The sequence below is a fragment of the Eulemur rufifrons genome, chromosome 8 (assembly GCF_041146395.1).
Source record: "Eulemur rufifrons isolate Redbay chromosome 8, OSU_ERuf_1, whole genome shotgun sequence".
Lineage (NCBI taxonomy): Eukaryota > Metazoa > Chordata > Mammalia > Primates > Lemuridae > Eulemur > Eulemur rufifrons.
In genome coordinates this window covers 31023669-31043660 of record NC_090990.1, presented here as the reverse complement: position 1 = coordinate 31043660, position 19992 = coordinate 31023669, and the positions used below count along the sequence as shown (strand labels likewise).

Here is a 19992-nt window from a genome sequence, read left to right as displayed (position 1 = left end):
TCTAAAAACATTCTGCATATTTTTTCACATATATTTTTAGCTCTTTAACTCATCAAGAATTTATTTTTGTTGTGGTGTGAGAAAGGGATCTAACTATTCTTTTTCCCAAACGGAGAGCCGGATTGTCCCAATACCATTTGCTGAATAATCTATTCTTTACCCAACTGCTTTAAAATTCCATCATTACCATACACTAAAGATCCAGGTAATTATGAGCCTATTTTGGACTTTAGTGTTTTATTGATCTGTGCATCAGGATGTTTTACTATCTGGTGGGGCAATTTTTCTTTTGTCTTTTTTCTCTTTGGCCATTTTTATGTATTTTCTCTTCCAAATGAATTTTCAAATCAGCTTATCAAATTTCATAAATAAAAGTTTGAACTTAGATTGGGTTTGGAGTGAATACATTTGCAGAAGTTACATATTAATAAGCTTATTTCTATAAAATTTATAATTTTTGTAGCTATTGCAAATGGTAGTCTTTTTGCCCATTATATTGGTGATGATTGGAGAGTGTTTTTTCTTTATCTGTTCATCCTGTGTATGGTTTTATCCTTTAAACCTACTCTTTTTTTTTTTTTTTTTTTGAGACAGAGTCTCACTTTGTTGCCCAGGCTAGAGTGAGTGTCAGCCTAGCTCACAGCAACCTCAAACTCCTGGGCTTAAGCGATCCTACCGCCTCAGCCTCCTGAGTAGCTGGGACTACAGGCATGTGCCACCATGCCTGGCTAATTTTTTCTATATATATTTTAGTTGGCCAGATAATTTCTTTCTATTTTTAGTAGAGATGGGGTCTCGCTCTTGCTCAGGCTGGTCTTGAACTCCTGACCTTGAGCGATCCATCCACCTCGGCCTCCCAGAGTGCTAGGATTACAGGCGTGAGCCACCGCGCCTGGCCCCTTTAAACCTATTGATATAGTATATTAAATGAGTATATTTTCTAATTTGGAATAACTTTTGCATTCAGTGGATAAACCCTACTTGTTTATGATGTGTTATTATTTTAATATACTCCTACATTTCAGTTAATATTTTCAAAGGATATTTATATCTATTATTTGTAAAACAAAGTTGGCCCAAGGAATATATCAGAGCATTTCAAAAACCCTATAGACATTATTCCACAGATTTTTCTTTCAAGATTCTTGACTAGACTATTTGTCCCAATTGTTATTCACCACTTCAGGTTGCCATGAAGTTAATCGATTGCTTCTAATTTTTTTTCAACAAATGCCTCTGGAGAAAAGTTTTTCTATATTTCTTTCTTTCTCTCTCTCTTTTTTTTTTTTTAACCTTGCATGAGGTCCAAGTCTGATCAAATAACAGACAACTGTGCTAGTAGTAGGGTCTTCCAGGAAAACATCAAACAGGTAAAATAATGCAATTATCTTTAAAATATTTTTATATTAGTACTATAGATTAAATATATAGCCTCTATTAAATTAATTCTGTGCTTACAACCATAGTTCTTCTATTCATTATTCAATGAAAGACCATAAAACTATATTTCCTGAGTTCTTGCATATAAAAAATTTTGTTACTCATGTATGGGAATAAAGTTTGGCTAGATATAATATTCTTGGTTGATACTTTATTTTCCACTGAGAACTTTGGGTAAAGATTGTCCCACTGTCATCTGTCTTCTATCACTGAATGATGTTGTGGAAAAGTCTGACACCAACCTAGTATTTTTCCCTTATAAGAATTTTTTTCTTTGGACCTTCCAAAAGAGATTTTATTTATCAATGAAGCATACTGTACACTTCTTTGTTGATCTTCTGTATCAGTTTTTACTAGCACATTGCATTGTGTCACCTTTCAATCTATAGAGTCAAAGGTTATTTTTCTTTTTAAATGTTGTTTCATTAAACTTTGAATATTAATTTATTCACTTTAGTCTCCAAAGACACACATTATTTGCATATATTGGCCTTTATGTCTGTTACATATCTATCATTTCTTTATAATCCTTTCAAATTCTTTGTTCATTTCCATTTCACTTGCTTAAGTTTTCATTTTGACTTCTCCATCCCTTGATGTGGTTTTAGCAATGTCCAGCTGTGAACTAAAATCAAATCTTAAGCTCCGCCCCACCAGCTGACTGAATGGACCCCCTCTTGGCCAAGGGGATATCCTAAAACTAAATTGCCTTCCATGAGGAGGGAGGTCAGACATGCCTCATCATGCCCCCTCCCTTCTTGGAGACATCCTTTGTAACCCATTAACAGGCCCAAGGGTATGCCAGACAAACCTGCAGGTCCTCAATTTACATAACAAATGTATGTCCCCTGGCTTGTTTCTGATTAACAGACCTCCTTATCTTAAAACATTTCAAGCCTTTAGACAAAGCTTCATGTCTTTAACCAATTACAAGTCAAAGAATCTTTAACCCACCTATAACCTATAAGCCTCCGTTTGAGATGGCCCACCTTTTTGGACCAAACCAATGTATGACTTCCATGTATTGATTTATGACTTTACCTGTAATCCCTATCTCCCTGAAATGTATAAAACCAAACTGTAAGCCAACTACAACATGTCCACTTGCTCAAGGCTTCTTGGGTGTGGCTCTGGGTTATGGTCCTTAAATTTGACTCAGAATAAATTTCTTTAAAATTATTTTACAGAGTTTGGCTTCTTTTCTGTTAACAAGACTGGTGCCCAACTGGGGCTCAAAGACTCAGGATCACCAAAGGAGTAGTCCGAACTTGGCGCCAGGTACTGATATGGCCCTTTTGGGCCCCCTTGACTCCCTCCTTCTCCTTTGGTGGAACTGGTAAGTCCTCCTGAGCTCCAGACCTCCCATTTTTGGCTGATGGTCTTGGTTTACTCTGAGCTGGTTCTTTTCCTAGGAATTGTTGTTTGGGATCCTAATCTAGATTTGGGGTGCATTCTAAAGGGTCTTCTCCATTGTCTTTTTATCCAAAAATTAATCTTAATTGGCTTTTCTGTGCATTTTCAAAAGAGGAAACTGAACTGTCTTGTTTGTAGATAAATGAGAGACTGAGTTCCTCAGCTCCAAAGAGAAGGGGCATCTTAATCTCCTCCCAGCCTTGGCAGCCCTGGGTGACCGGGGTCCTGAGTGGGAGTTGCCTGGGCTGATTCCCTGAGGCAGGAATGGCCCCACAGGGAACTTCCCAACAAATTAATTAAAAGAAGGCTCATCCAGAAAACACATATAAGAGCTGATCACGTTCTGGGAGGTACTAGACCCCCCAAGAGAGAAACTGAGACACGTAAGAGGGTGGGACTGACTCAGTGGTGAAACATTGAGGAGCCCCACCCTTAATCAACACACTCTGATCCATAACACCAAACCCTAGACTATTTCTAGGGTTGCTTCTTTTAAGGAAAAATTGGAAACAAATCAGTTAAAAATGAGGAAAGACAATGAGAATGACCCCCTTTGGGCACCCCAGTTGGTTTGTGGTGCCTCTACTTCCAAGTATTTTGTAAATGAAAAGATTCAAAGGCATGCCAGGTTTTCTAGGGCTCCAGCTGGTTATAGCTAATTCTTGTGCACAGGTTTTTACAAAAGGGCAAATTACATCAAGGAAAATTCAGAGCTCAAATGGTCGACCTACCACTACAGAGTTAAAAATGTCTCAAGCTATTCCTCTCTTTTCTTTTCAGGCTACTCTAAAACCTGCTAACATTTTCTATTGATGTTAAGATAGCTCATTGTTTATGGTATTTACAATTGAAAGGGTACCTGGAGATCCTGCATCCAGTTCTAACTAAAATGCAAACATTGAAAACTCATTTTGAACTGAAGGGAAAAAAGAGTAAAGAGGTTTTTAAAAAATCAAACTGCCATGGAAATAGCTTTACCCAAAACTTTGAGCCACAGGCCTAATTAGGTTACCTATCAGGGCAACTAAAGTTTGCCATGTGAACAAGTTCCAGTTTCATCAGAGGAGATTTGGATCCAGCTGTGTTTTACGGACTGGTGAGTTTGTGTTACCATCTCATGGCTAGAGTTCTAGAGTAAAATCTATTAGAACTTTCTGTGCGTGTGTGTCTGCGTGTGTGTGTGTGTGCGTGTGTGTTTAGGTATGTTTTGTGTATGTCCATGTATTACATGTTTGTGCTTACATGGTTCAGGACTGGCTTAAAGATAAGGGAGTGCTCATAAATTAAAAAAAAAAAAACCCAGATGGTCCACGTGAGTTTAGTAATCTTTAGTAAATAAGCTGGGTTATTATTAGTATTTTTTTGAGACAGAGTCTTGCTCTGTTGCCCAGGCTAGAGTGCCATGGTGTTAGCCTTGCTCACAGCAACCTCAAACTCCTGGGCTTAAGCGATCCTTCTTCCTCAGCTTCCTGAGTAGCTGGGACTACAGGCATGTGCCACCATGCCGGGCTAATTTTTTTCTATACATATTTTTAGCTGTCCAGCTAATTTCTTTCTATTTTTAGTAGAGAAAGGGTCTTGCTCTTGCTCAGGCTGGTCTCAAACTCCTGACCTCGAGCTATCCTCCTGCCTCGGCCTCCCAGAGTGCTAGGATTACAGGTGTGAGCCACCGCTCCTGGCCTAAGCTGGGTTATTATTAAAAAATAAAAAAGTGTTATTAGTAAAGGAATAGTAAAATTTTTTTCAAATTGTCAGCATACATTTGCTTTTGCCTGGGTTTTACTGGACATTTTTATGTTCTTGAGATGTCAAGATTTGACATAAAGTTTACAAAACTATAAACTCAGCCAAACACAAAATGATCTGTGTTTGTATGATTTTTGATAAGCAAGGTAAATTTAATATTTGGTCTAATGATAATCACCAAATCTGAGTTACCAACAAAAAATACCTATGTGTTTAATTTTAAGGTAAAAATGCAAATGTGCCTAAGTGTCAGCAAATTAGAATAAATAAAACACCAAGTAGATAGAGCACAAAAACAAACTTATGGTCAAAGGTTTATGAAAATATTTTGGTTTTGGTCTTTTAATCCTAACTGCAGATATAGTTTACTTCCACTGATTTAATGTCTGTAGAAAGGTACACATAATGTGTTTCTAACTCACTGTCATCTGGTATTAACAGTACTGTTAGGGATTCAAAGTTGTCCTAAAAGTTGTAGTTACAAGAGCTTAAATTGAAAGCTTCAGTTTTCCCTTGGTCTTGTCCATTTTTGTCCTACTCTTTACAAGCTAGCCAGTTACCTGTATGTTATGTTGCTGTAAGAAAGTTTTTACCTAAAAAAAAATTTTCTAAACTGTTCATTTTTTTATAGTAATTTATTTAAGATAAAAAGTGAATGATTGGTAAAATCTGAAGAGAATCTCAAAACAGTCTTAACTTTTTAGAAATACTGCATGTACTCAAGTTTACACCCAAGGGAAAAAATGTTTTGAGACTATTCAGGTTGTTTTTTAAAACATCTTAATCTTGATCCTCATGTAAAAAGCATGTTACCACTTTGTTTCATTGTTTGAGGTGCCAAGGGTTGGTGCTGAAGGTTTTTTTTCAGTCTACAGTCAGGTGATTTTATGTTGATGGGATTCCGAAAACTAACCTAAAATGAAGGCTTCAGAAGCAAAGATTTTCTGAGCTTTCCTTGTCTGCCTGCCTCTTGTACCAATTCTTCCCCGAAGCTAGCTAGCCATGAAAACCAGAATCCCTCTTCCCCAAGGCAGGTCATAAAGGCCAGAACTCCTTTTTCTGAAAGCTAGTCATAAAACCTAAAATTATTCTATGTAAAATGGCCATAAAGTAATTATCTGACTTACTTTGTTTTACTGTAAAACTCCATTCCAGAAAGGGCCTTTGCCCTGCACCCAGAAGGAAGGGTGCATACTAAGAGGGACCAAACAGAATCTAAATATAAAAGCCTTGCTGAGTTCTGCCACACAGCCTGATTAGCTTATACCCTTTTTGTCCAATCATATTTCTACACGGCTGTCCATACTTTAAACATAAAAATGGACAATTTCCCCTGCATCTTTGAGTGTTCATTCTGAAGGCATCCATGTATAGCTTTTAATTCTTTCTCCTATTAATCTTCACGTCAGTAAATTTTCAGCAAGTCTTTATGGGAACAGTAGCCTTTGGGGGCCCAAACTTTGGGGGCCAGGGATGCCTTGATCCCTATGATGTCAATAGATTTTGTTTGGGATGTGGTGTTTTGGAAGGATCTAATTAACTAATACCTTTAAACAGGATATTCTAAAATGTCTACTATGTTTATAAAATTTAGAAGTGATGTTATATTTGTTTAAAATAACACATCTTATTGAAATACTTAGTTGTTTTTCTTGGTAAGATTTATGAGTTTAAAAGAAAAAAACTATAATTAAAACTATATTTTGATCCTTGTTCTATGTTATATATCTAATTTACAGGGTATAAAAATGGTTAACAGAAAAGTAACTTAAATGGATAGCTGGAATCTAAGTGAACTACTGAGATAAATAATATATATGGAATAAATACAAATGAAATTTTCATATAATTTAAAATCTTAAGGTCATCTTGTTAAGTTAAAAAAGATAATCATAAAATGTCTGAGTCATTTATAAGGTAAAATACTAGAACATTAATTCTTAAAAATAAGTTTAAGCTTATACCTTGATATCTTATTTTTATATTTGGGAATGCTAATAAAATTGGTGACTAACAGTTAAAAGTTACTTTAACTTCATAGGTTTTTCTAAGAGTTGACATTATGATTAATATATGTAATTGAAACTTCTAGATGGAAGGGAGACAATTATATATAAAAAATTTTTTTAATAAAAATGTTATAAGACATAGATATTAGTTTTGTTAAAAAGATAATTTTGTCTAATTTATTGGTTTTTGAAACTGCTTTGAAGTTCAGTACATAAATCATCATTAAAAATTAAGTGGATATACAAGTTAAAAGCTATAAAAGGTTTGTAAAAGTCTTAAGTTACAGTCAAATTGGTTAAAATTAAATAGATTTGTTTATAAGATTTTACTGAAATTAACTTTATCATTAATACACTAATACAATGAAAAATTTGACTTTCTCTTTTGACCTAGATTTTCATATGATATTAATAGTAATAATAAGGTTTTAGTAATAACAAAAGATTTTTTAAATTCACTTTTTAATAAACTGCAAAAAGGAAGGGAAGGAGAGAAAGATTCAGCCTGCCTCCTCATTAAATTGTACTTCAGTCTGTCTATTAGGTCTTATACTTGTTTGAGAAACATAGTCTCCTCTCTATCAAAGAATGGAATTTTTTTCATTTTAAAAATATTTGAATTATCAGTTTGGCTATAATTTTATAGTACCCTGCAATCTTGCTTCATGACAAGTGTCTTATGATGAAAAACTCATGACTTCCTGCTTTTTAAGCTTTCACTAAAATTTAAAGTTACTGAAAATAAGAATTCTAGTCAATGCATGTGATTCTATATATGAAGTATACCAAAGAATAATATATATATATATATATATTTTTTTTTTTTTTTTTTTTTTTTTTGAGACAGAGTCTCGCTTTTTTGCCTGGGCTAGAGTGAGTGCCATGGCATCAGCCTAGCTCACAGCAACCTCAAACTCCAGGGCTTAAGCGATCCTACTGCCTCAGTCTCCCAAGTAGCTGGGACTACAGGCATGCACCACCATGCCTGGCTAATTTTTTCTATATATATTTTTAGTTGGCCAGATAATTTCTTTCTATTTTTAGTAGAGATGGGGGTCTCGCTCTTGCTCAGGCTGGTCTCGAACTCCTGACCTCGAGCAATCCACCCACCTCGGCCTCCCAGAGTGCTAGGATTACAGGCGTGAGCCACTGCGCCTGGCCAAGATATGTTTTTAATAAGAAAAATTATAAAAAAAACAGAATGTGTTCTTATTGAAATATATATAACTTTGTCTAATTCAGAGGTTATTTAAGGTTGAATCAAATGGATTTACAGAGAAAATAAAAACAAAATAGAAAGTAACTTGTGAATAAGAGAAAGATGTAAAAAGGCAATGAATATAGAAATATATATATATATTTTTTGGTAAGAAAGGTTAAAAAGAAAATAATGTAAAGAAAGGATCTTATATTAAATTTTTGTCCTAAACTGACTGGTTATTTAGGAAAAGGGAATGTTAGGACAAAATAGAAAGTTTTTCGGCATGTTTTGTAGATAGTCTATGGTCCGTGTAGGTTGGGATAAAGTTTATAAAAGGGAATTTATTAAGAAATTTTATATGTGGTCCACTTGGCTATAATTAAAAAAGGAAATTTTGGGTAAAACAAACTTTTCTGTAGATATTAATTTGCTCTTTTTTTTTAACCAAAATGGACTTTTTATTTATTTATTTTTTTCAGCTCATTATGGGGGTACAAAAGTTCAAGTTATATATATTTCCCATTCCCCCCCATCCCCCCAAGTCTGAGCTTCAAGCGTGTCCATTCCCTAGACAGTGCACATCGCACTCATCATGTAGGTATGCACCCATCCCCTCCCCCCACCCCCATCCCCCCAGTCAGAACTTCAAGCGTGTCCATTCCCCAGTCAGTACGCATTGCACTCATCAAGTAGGTATACACCCATCCCTTGCCCCCAGCCCCCACCTCTGTCCGATACCCAACTGGTGTTATTCCCAAATGTGCATGAAATGACATTATGTACTCATTTTGATTCTATAACCTGTTTCCTTTTTAATATAAAAAAGTACCACAGTACAGAAGGTTTTTCTTTGCTTTCCAGTAACTGACCTAAAAGAAGCAACGATTTTATGCTTTATTAAGATAATCCCTGTGCTCTCTTTATTAGGTTTTGACTAACTAGAAAAACTCAACTTTAAAAGGGTTAAGGTTTACACCCATATAACCTACTTTATCACCCATAGACTCTTTTGATGACTATCTCTCTTGGTTAAATAAATGACCCTTATTTTATAGTGGTTTGTGATTGTATTTGAACAAATGTTTTAACCTTTGATATCTGACAAATTTTCCAAAACCCACATTCTAAATCCAGCCTTTTGGCCTTAAACTAACTTTTGATATATTCAGGCCACTGAAAGTCTAAGACAGACATTAGATTTATTTGGTGCATTAAAACCATACAGGGAACATTGTTAAGTATGAAGTGGCATTTAACTTTATTTGGGGTATATTTGTATAAGTATGTTATCAATATATGTTCCAGTATTATAAAATATTGACATGCCTTGGTGTATATTATCAGAAATAATTATGGTTATTATGGAAATTGCTGTATGCCACAAAAATAACCAGTTTTGTTTGTCAATTGTCTCTTTAACTATGGCTAGTCCAAGTTTTATCTCCCCTAGACAATTATTATTTTACTTTGATTCATCTCAGAAAGTGGTTCTTTCTGGCTAAGCCAAAGTTTGCTTCTTCAAGTCAAGTCACAGAAAGGACCTACAAGTTCACTTGAATACTGGTTTCTGATAACTTTGGAGATTATATGCCATTGGACTAAAACAAAACAAACTTCCAGGACTTTAATTAGAAAACTGATATGTCCATGAGTATAGCTAACTCAACCTCATGAGACTGAACTAAATTTTCATAAAAAGGCTCTTTATTTAAAACATTGCTGATTCTTTTGTTTTCCAGTTTTAAGTAAATAGCAAGCTTACCTCATACCTCCAGGACCTAGAACTATGAAATCTGCCAAAGCCCCGTTCAAATTTCCTCCCTCTAGGCGCAGGGGCTATCACGGAAGAGGAGGCGTGTAAGATTGTAAGGGCCGATTCTGAGGGATGAAATTAGTTTAGACCTGCCAGATCAAGGAGGGGCACACAGAAGCCTAAACCAATACTAACTGAAATACTTTGTCTTTTCAGGCCACATGCTGCAGATATCCATCCTAATCATAAAATTTTTTCCCCCTGCTTTCTATAGACTTAGAACTTCCTGAGTATGATTGTTCTCAGTTATGGGTTTATACAAAAGGAGATATAACAAGTAATTTATTAGCCACATTAGTATAAATTACTAAAGAGACTAAAACATTGTGATATAATAAAAGTCTCTAAATTCCCTTAGCTTAAATATTAACAATGCTTATGTTTGCCACAAGTCTACCACCAGACCCAAGAATATAGTAGCTCAACACTTATAGATAAATTACTTTTGTAGCCTTGCCTTTGACATTTTGGATTTTACTTTTATGTCGCCTAAAAGGTTTTTAAAGTGTTGATGAGTGCCTGTCTACCTCCAGTCCTGTTTGGCCTAAAATATTTAATTGGCTGTAAGCCCCCTTTTGGCTCTTCAGTCCTCTTGGTCACAAGGGTCCCACCAAGGGACTGGATGGACCAGGAGCAGGTAGCCACACCACCCTGACAACAGATGGGACAAAATAAGATTTTGGCCAGAGAGGCTGCCTCTGGCAGATCTTGGCCAAAATGGGGGAATTGTGAACTAAAATCAAATCTTAAGCTCCCCCCAATCCCCACTGACTGACTGAATGGACCCTCTCTTGGCCAAGGGGGTATCCTAAAACTAAATTACCTGCCATGAGGAGGGAGGTCAGACATGCCTCATCATGCCCCCTCCCTTCTTGAAGATATCATTTGTAACCATTAACAGGCATTACAATGCACATATCTAACTTTTAACCATGTTCTTAGAATTAATATTTTACTACTTTTAGTATAGGAAATTGATCACCATATAATTTATCCTGATCACCATATAAGCCCTTTACACAAATATTTATTGTGTTACAGTTGCTTACCGTATTCAGTACAGTAGCACACTGTACAGGTTTGTAGCCTAGGAGTACTGTCTAGCCTGGGTGTGTAGTGGGCTATACAACCTAGTTTGTGTAAGTACACTGTATGATGTTTGCACAATGACAAAATTGCCTAATGACACATTCTCGGTGATGCGTATTCCTGTCATTAAGCAATGCATGACTATGTGTATGTATGTATATATGTATTAAATATATACAAATTATATATATATTATTTGGTTTTGGAAGGTAAGAGAAAAAGAGGAGATTTGGATACCTGACTTATTTTTCTGACTTGGATAACTGGCTGGATGATAATTTTACTCATTGAGATAGAAAATAGTAGAGTATGACAAGATTTGCAATAGTGAGGAGATATAAATTTAGCTTGTATATATCAAGTTTCAGATGCCTATGGATATCCTTGAGGTGGTGCCTACTGAACAGTCCGTGGTATTGTCATGGAGCTCAGAAGAAAGGTCTCACTTGGAGACATGGCTTTGTGAATCAGCAGCACATGGTGGCATTTAAAACCATGGGTATGGTTGGAGTTTGTAAGGAAGAGTGAACCAAGTTGGAATTTTGAGGTGCAGCAACATTTATAGGATGGACAAATGAAGAGAAATGTCTAAATATATGAAGAAAGCAAAGAAAGAGTAGAGCCACTGAAGCTGAAGGAGTAAGGACTTAGAGAAAGGAACAATGCCGAGAGGTCAAATACCACAAACATTGGAATGTGTTCAACAAGTTTAGAAACCTGGAGGTCACCAAATACCTTGGGGAACAGTAATGTAAAATTGCTCGGGGAAATTGGCACAGAGGAAGAGGTTCTAAGCAAGTTGAGAGGAGATGACAACTGAATTGAGTCTTGAAAAGCCAAAGTGGAAAACACTAAAGCAGAATAAATTCCAGGCACATGAAAAATTGAATGTCACTAATTAAATCTAAGAGAGGCAAGAGTCATCATTCCTGTTCACTTCCTAGGACTGACTTGAAGAGGAAATGAGTTTCTATACATAAGAACAGTACACAAAACACTAGATACAGCACTACCTGTTACTATCTTCTTCTGCCCAGCAGCAGCAGGCCTCAGATCCAGCTTCCTTTTGCAAAAGTGGCCCGCTGGAAATGTGACCCCAAATCCTGCCCTGCTCTGATAGTGGGCCACTGGCCCATCTCACACAACCACTCTGGACAGACCAGGAGCAAGGCGTGTGTTTCCAGCATTCCCATGTTCTGAGTCAGGTCCAGGGAGTTTACACAGATGCTTCTAGGCTCAGCCCCTAACTCTTTACATTATGTAAGAAGAAATGTCCAGGGCACTGGGAACAATGGACATTGTTCAGTCTCCAACTCATCTTTTGAACTAAGCAGGTGGCCTGAGAATGCTGCCTCCCAGAAGCTCCAACTGACTGCTAGGGTGGCTGACAAAGGGGAACTCGGGATGGCTTGGGGACAAAGCCTTCCACATCCTGGATGGGGCAGCTGGACCTAAATATTGTTCTATTCAGGACCTGATGTCACTGAAGGGACTGGAGGAAATTCCAAATCTGTGGCATCCCTCCCCACTACAGTCCCCACCCTACCCTTCTCCCCAGCACTCCGTTCTGTTTTACAGCCATTAATCACAGGTAGCTTGAGTCAGAGGCCCTCTGAGCTGGTATTTCCCACCATAAACTCTGCACATTGCTAATATTCAAGGGACAGTAGAAGAGCATTGGGCCAGGAATCAGAATCCCCAGTGGAGGTCCCAGCTCTGCCATTTACCAGTGAGCGACCAGAGGATAAATGTGTGTTCTATTGTTGGGTGTTCTATAAATGCCAGTTAGATTCTCGTTCGGTTCTTCTATGTCCTTACAGAATCTTTGCCTCCTTGTTTTACTGATTCCTAAGAGAGGAGTGTTAGCATCTTCTGCAATAATTGTGGAAATTTTCTATTTCTCCTTTTAATTGTATCAATTTTTTGCTTTATGCATTCCGAAGCTCTCTTTTCAGGAACATGAAAATTTAGGACTGCTATGTCTTCTTGATAAACTGACCTCTTCATCATGACACAATGTCCTTTCTCATTCCTGCTAATGGTCCTTGTCCTGAAGTCGGCTATATCTAATATTTATAAAGCAACTCCAGTTTTCTTTTGATTAGTGTTTACGTGATGTTTCATTGCCCATTCTTTTACTTTGAGCCAATTATGTTGTAAGTGTGTTTATTTTAGATACCTTGCTTTTTAAGAAAAAACAATCTAACAATTTCTGCCTTTAATTGGAGTGTTTGGTTCATTCTCCTACAGTGCTATTATTGATATAATTTGTTTTAAATTCACCATCTTGCTAATTATTTTCTATTTGTCTCAACTGTTCTCTTTCCTTTATTGCCTCTTTTTCTGCTTCCTGTTACACTTGATCTTAGCCAAAAAGCTGAGAAGCTATTCTGCATACTTTCATGTTGAGCATTTTTATGACTCCATTTTATCTCCAATATTAGCTGCACCTTTTTTCGTTTAGTTGTTGTGCTAAGGTTTACAATGTACACCTTTATTTCATCACTGTCTCCCTCAAATAATGTCATACCACTTCATGTACAGAGTCAGATTCTTACACAGTATACTTTTATTTTTTGCTTCCTATCCTCTGTCATGCATTGGGTCATAGATTTTACTTCTACATATTATACAACACACTGTTACAATTTTTGCTTCAGTCAGTCACGTAGTTTCATCTGAAAGATTAAAAATAAGAAATATTTATATTTCCAGGGATCTTCATTTCTTGTGCAGATTCAAACCTCCATCTTGTGCCATACATATGCCTTCTACTGAAGAACTTCGAGTAACATTTCTCATAGTGCAAGTCTGCTGACAGAAGGGCTCAGCTGTTTTTTTTTTCTGAAAAAGTTTTATTTTACCTTCATCTTTGAAAGATATTTTTGTTGTGTATAGGATTCTGGATTATCAAGGTTTGGGGTTTTGTTTTCGTTTTTCTCTTTTACATCACTTTGAAGATGAAGCTCTGTTGTCTTCTGGCTTGCATAATTTTGATGAACTGTCTGCTGTCATTCTTCACTGTTCTGTAAGTAATGTTTCTTTTTTCTTTGGCTACCATCAAGATACCTTTTTAGCTGAGGTTTTCACCATTTTGACCATAATTCCCCTAAGCGTGTTTGTATCTGTTTATTCTGCTCAGGGTTCTCTGGGCTTCTTGGATCTGTGGTTCATATTATTTTATTAATTTTGGAACATTCCTGGTTTTCACTTCTTCAAATATTTTTTCTGACCTGTTTTTTTCCCCTTTTCCTTCTCTGACTCCAGTTATACATGTTAGACCATTGGCATTGTCCCACATGTCTTGAATGTTCTGTTCTCTTTGTCCACCCTTTTTTCCTCCTCGTGTTTCAGTGGAAGATTTTTGTTCACCTGTCTTGGAGTGCATTGATTCTTTCCTCTGCTGTAGTCTTCTGCTGATAAGCCAATAAAATAAATTATTCACTTCTGATATCATGCTTTTTCCTTCTAGCATTTTCATTTGATCTCCTTTCAATTAATTAATTATTATTTTTAGAGCAGTGTTAGGTTGGCAGAAAAACTGCATAGAAGTTACAGAGTTCTAATATATCTCTTTTCCCTCTTTTCACACATAGTTTCTCCTATTATTAACATTTTGCACTAGTATGGTAAGTTCCTTATATTTGATGTAGCAATATTGATTCATTATTATTAACTAGGGTTCACAGTTGGAGGGAATATGTGCATGTGTGTGACTCCCTCCTCCTGCTATAAACTTTGATGTCTGAATTCAAGGGTGCAAAGGTATTTACAACTGTCAATGGGGTGATCACACCCTGCTGCTCACCAGCTATTTCCTGCCTTTATTCACTTAAAATCAAGTTGTGAGCATTATATTATCAAATATTCTTATAAAATACATTTTTAATGGTTACATAGTATACCAATATGTGGCCATATCATAATATATTTAAATGACTCACTATTGTAGAAGTGTTTTCAATTGGTTCCAATTTTTCCTTATCATAAGTAATACAATAAAAATCATTGTGTTACTTTTCCCAAGCTTCTGATATCCTATTTCCAAAGTTGTCCTAAAAGTGGAATTATTGGATTCAATGGCATGAAAATATTTAATGTTCTTGATACATAAAGCCAAATCATTTTGCAAAAAATCAATTTATTTTCCCACTAGTAATCTATAAAAGCATCAGCAGCTAGATTGACATTACTATATTAGAGACAGAAATGATTTCAGGAATTTTGCAAGGCTTTGTCCTAAAGGAATATGTGAATGTGTTAGTTCACATATCAAAAGTTGCCTCACATCAAGAGGGCGTCCCAATGGTCAGTAGCAGCTGCTTTCCAGGGTGACTGCTGCAGTCTCAAGCCTGTGGTTCTCGCCTGCTTTGAAGGACAAAACAGGTTTGCATGGAACCACAGATGGGAGCTGATCAAAAAGACCTGCTGGAGAGACAGACACCTGTGGCTAGAGCAATTAGCCTAGGGGACAGCTCTTGCTTGACTTCTGAAGAATCTGTCTCATTCACAATAACTAGATAAAATATGGAGCCACTATGTCTCTATTTAACTTTTCTGCTAAAGTGATAGCTTTATGTTAAAACTTAGAAGTTTGTCCTAGAAAGATTTTGTAACCCTTTGTTCACATAGATAGAGTTAATTAAGGGCCCTATAGAAGTGTTTTGGGAGACTTTGAACCTAAAACGAACTACTTATTATTATGTAAATATGTTACCCCTGGCAATCTATCACTGTACCTATAAATACTGATGTAAAACTTCAGTCTTGACCTCAAAATTCACAGGAATATTTTGGGGACATTCGAGCACCCTCGCTTTTTCTATATTCATAAATCTATTCTTTATAAGCTATGTTTTTGCCTCTGTGTACTGTTTTATTTCTATTTTCTACTTTCTATTATTTTTTCATCCTTTGTGATGATCCCTGCCTGAGTGATCCAATTCTTTGCTGGAAGCGTAGCTAACTCCCAGCATAAAAGTCCATTTTCAGTGTATTCTGGTTGCCTCTGATACTTCTGTTTAAAAATTCTTTGACAATTTCTAAGGTGAAAAAGGGAAATTGATATTTTAATTTATATTTCTTGATGCTGACTGTAGCAGGATTTTCCTATATACTTATTAATGATTTGGATGTCTTTTTTTATGAACTGTTCATATCTGTTGCCAATTTTCTGAAGTATTTTTATCTTTCTTACCAATTGGAAAGGGCTTTTTCTGTGTTAATGACGTTAACCATATGCCTATTAAGTATGTTGCAATTATATGCCTTGTTTGGTCACCTACCTTTTAATTTTGTTTTGTTAGTTATGCAACACTGTGACTCCCAGGTGTGTGGGTAGGGTAGTATTTTCTAGAACTTTTAGAACTCATACCCTTGGCATGGACACTGGCTTCTCATGGAGTTTGTAAACATTCTAACAGCAATAATCAGAGTTTGGTGGGGGGATGCCCTTCTATTAATAAGCAAAAGAAAATAGAGCTAAACTTTCCCAATGAGTTTTTACCTGTCTCCAGACTCCTTAAGTTTTGCATCTGGGGGGTAACACTATGCCCACTCTTCCCCTTCTGATTTTCCTCATTTTTCTCATCCTTAGGTGGACAAGGTCCCTTTTCCTTGAAATCACCCAAAACAGGCTCTAGTGTTCCAAAATAGACTTTATTAAAAACAAGGGGAAAAGGAAAATCAAGAGGTATAAAAAAATTTTTTTAAAGCACAGAAACAAAACACTGTTACAAAAAGCACTCCCACCAAGATAATTTCAATCAACCTCAGGTGCTCTAACTGGCAAAGTTTGTAGGTGGGTAGATATAGGCTCATTTCTTCCTTCTCAAGTTTCTTTCTCACCCTAAGGTTCTCCATTTTTGAGTTCTTGAGTTTCTACTTCTTCCACTTTCCCCTCTTTGTCCTTTACTCTCTAGAGCTCCAGTCACTTCCACAGCTGAGGAGGATCATGTCTGATGACTAATTAGTGGTTCATCCCTGAGTAATGAATTTAAAAAATTAAAACTAACATTTGTTGAAAGGTTACTATATGCCAGACTCTGTACTAAGCATATATTTATATACTGTCTCATTTAATCATCATGACTTCCCTGTAAGAAAGAAATACAAACCTAGAGTAGTTAAATAACTTGCAAAAATTCACGAACTTACTAAGTAGCAAAATTGAGCCTCTCATCCTGGTCTGTCTGGCACTAGAGTCCAGGCTCTTAAGCACAGCACTCTACCTTTACAATTGTCTCAGTTTCAAACAGCATCACCATAGATACTCAGATGTCTGAGCACCCTTTTCCTCTCCCACCTGGGCAAAGGTGAAGAGTTACTATATCTTTATAGAGTCCAGCTCTTCTAGGTCTCATGGAAGAGTCCTCAAGGAGTTGTTGATTGCCAGTCTTGCTTTGTTCGGCTTCCCAGGTCTTCAGCTTTAAAACCTTACTCTGGGGCCCTGCTCCACCCCATCAATTTGAAAAAGGCCTTTTTCACATCCTTGTTCCTTAGACTGTAGATGACAGGGTTGAGGAAGGCTGTGGCAATGTTATAGAAAAGGGCCATTCTCTTGCCACTGTTTGATAAGGAGCCAGAGCCAGGGCCCATGTACATGATGATGCACGGAATGGCAAACATGGTGACCACGGTGATGTGGGAGGCACAGGTGGAAAAGGCCTTTATCCGCCCCTGGACCGAATGGATCTTCATGATGGTGGCAAAGATGTTGGCATAGACAAGGACAACCAGGGACAGTGGGACCACGATGACATTGAAGCCTATGATGAAGTCCACCAAGTCATTGAGGGATGTGTCTGCACAGGCCAGCTTCAGAACTGCAGGGACCTCACAGAAGTAGTGGTCAATTTCATTGGGACCGCAGTAGGGCAGGTGCATAGCAAAGAAAGTATAGCACAGGCTTCCCAGCACACCATAGGCTGCGCAGATACCCACCATGAGGAGACACACCCAGCGGCTCATGATGACCTTGTACCTGAGAGGGTGGCAGATGGCCACATACCTGTCTACGGACATGATGGAGAAAAGCCAGGACTCAGTGACCCCAAAGAGGAGGAAGATGTACATCTGGGCCACACATCTAGCAAAAGAGATGGCCCTCTTCTTGCTGAGAATGTGCACGAGCATCTGGGGCACAGTGGTGGTGGTGTAGCATATATCCAGCATGGAGAGGACGCTGATGAAGAAGTACATGGGCGTGTGCAGGCGCAAGTCCTGGTGGATGAGGGTGATGAGGAGGCTGTTGCTTGTGAGGATCAGCAGGTAAAAGACCAGAAAAAAGGTGAAGAGCAGAGGATTGGTCCTGGCGCTGGGGGCAAATCCCAGCAGGATGAACTCTGTCACAGTGGACTGGTTGAGTTCCTGCATTGTGATATGCCTGTTTAAAGATTATTTATGATACATAATTCACTGAGTGTCTGTGCCAAGGGTGTGGAAGGAATTTTCACACTCATTGTTTCATTTGCATTTCCTAACAGTATCAGGAAGCTTTGGATTGGCAGATGGAGGCACCAAGAGCCACGTCCCAATTGCAGTTTGAGTGATGTTGGAATTTGGCTCAGGATTTGGTTGAGGGTCGTGCTGGTGAAAATGGGGAGAGCCAGGTCAGGGCAGCTCCGGAGGCTGTGCTCCAGTCTGGCCTGTAGTTCTCTCTTTCCTCTTCCTGACACAGCCTTGTTTTCTCTCTACTATTTGCTCCATATTCTGCTTTCTCTTGGGACTTAGAGGTTGCTAAGCCTTGTGTGAATTAAGATTAGGATCAGGATTGGGACTATTACATTCATCATTCAGGTGAAGGTTTCTGTCACTGTTAGGATTAGGGCTAAGGATCACATTGGGCATTAAGGTCAGTGCTATGTAGAATAAAGCCTAGAGTTAATGTTCAAGATTTATATTTTACACTTCAAGAGTGTTCATGAATGAAGGAATGGCATTTATTCAACAATTTTTATCAAAATGATCACTATAGTATTGTCTCCTCAATTGTGAAGATAATTTTTCTACAATGTTGGGGCAGGATATTTTGTAGTCAAAGAAAGATCTTGGATAAGCTGAGTATAGTCCTATAAACAATTTTTAGAATTACTAAAATAAAAATGATCCCAGTGCACCATACAAAGAAGATAAAGTCTTAAATTAATAATACATCTATTGTATGATTAATTTTCATTTGCATACCTTCTTAATTAGAAATGCTTCAAAGGCTCTCTCCTTCACACTGTTGATATGGTGCCAATAAATTGTTTTTGCTTTGTTGGAGACAATGAACATACTGAGATTTTAAAATTTTCCTCATAGTTGGATGTACCTTTCACTATTCATTGTTTTTCTGGTTTTATGACTCAGAGAAATTTATATTCTGTGTTTAACATATTCAGAATTCCAGAGATTCTGGGAAACTATGCACAAGTAAATCCACAAACTAGAGTTTTGTGAAAAAGCAGTTTGTTGGGAAAGGCCTACAATGCATAGCTAATCACATGTACTCTGCTGGGGTGGAGTATCTTGGCTACCTTCTTACTCATTTCTGATGTGTACCCACTTGGGTACCCTGTCTTCCTAGTTATCTCAACTTTCTATTTTGTGAGCTCTCACAGAGATATTTAATATTACATCTTCAGAAACTTCCTTGACCCTAACAAATGTCTGTCACAAACAGCCAACATCATGCTTAATGCTAAAACCATAGAGCAGAGATCACTTAATGGGAAGCCTACAAGGCAAGTAGAACCCACTGACATATTTTGCTTGGATTGTATAGTTTTTAAAAGTTGAATTAACTGCTAATATTTTAAGAAATCAAGCTTACACATAAAAAAAAACTCGAGCTTGAGAACCACAAACTAGATTTGGCCATAATGGGCTTATGTTCCTGTTCCTGGCAACAGCTAGGAGGTGAATGTGTGATTCCCTTATGGATATAGTGGGAACTCCTCAGTTCAAAATATTCTTTATTATTCTTATTATTGTTCCTAGACTAGTTTTATGCATTTACATTGCCTGCTTGGCCCCTGGGGCATTTGAAGTTATGATCCCTGCTCTACTGGTGTACTATTATAATATTACATGCTACTATAACTACTATTATACAATATTATACAGAAAATTTTAGCCAAAGAAATTGTTTAAGTCAAAAAACTGTTAAATAAAATTATAAAGATCAATTATCATGATTTGCAAATGCCATAATGTCCTTATCTAGAAATCCAAGAGAATGAACTAATAAGGTTTTAGAAGTAATAAGAGTTTGGTAAGGTGGCTTACTATAAAAGATT

The 19992-nt window shown here is 37.1% G+C and overlaps 1 protein-coding gene across 1 annotated transcript; it reads right to left on the bottom strand.

Annotated features, from left to right (window-relative positions):
- Positions 1–17146: 17146 nt before the first annotated feature.
- LOC138390231 (olfactory receptor 2D2-like) lies at positions 17147–18085 on the bottom strand. The gene has a single exon (XM_069479133.1). It carries the CDS (start codon positions 18083–18085, stop codon positions 17147–17149), a length of 939 nt encoding a protein of 312 aa, XP_069335234.1.
- Between the last annotated feature and the right edge of the window lie 1907 nt (positions 18086–19992).

What these genes read in the sequence shown, in the direction of transcription:
- LOC138390231 (XM_069479133.1), bottom strand. Translation starts at nt 18,085, where the DNA reads ATGCAGGAACTCAACCAGTCCACTGTGACAGAGTTCATCCTGCTGGGA.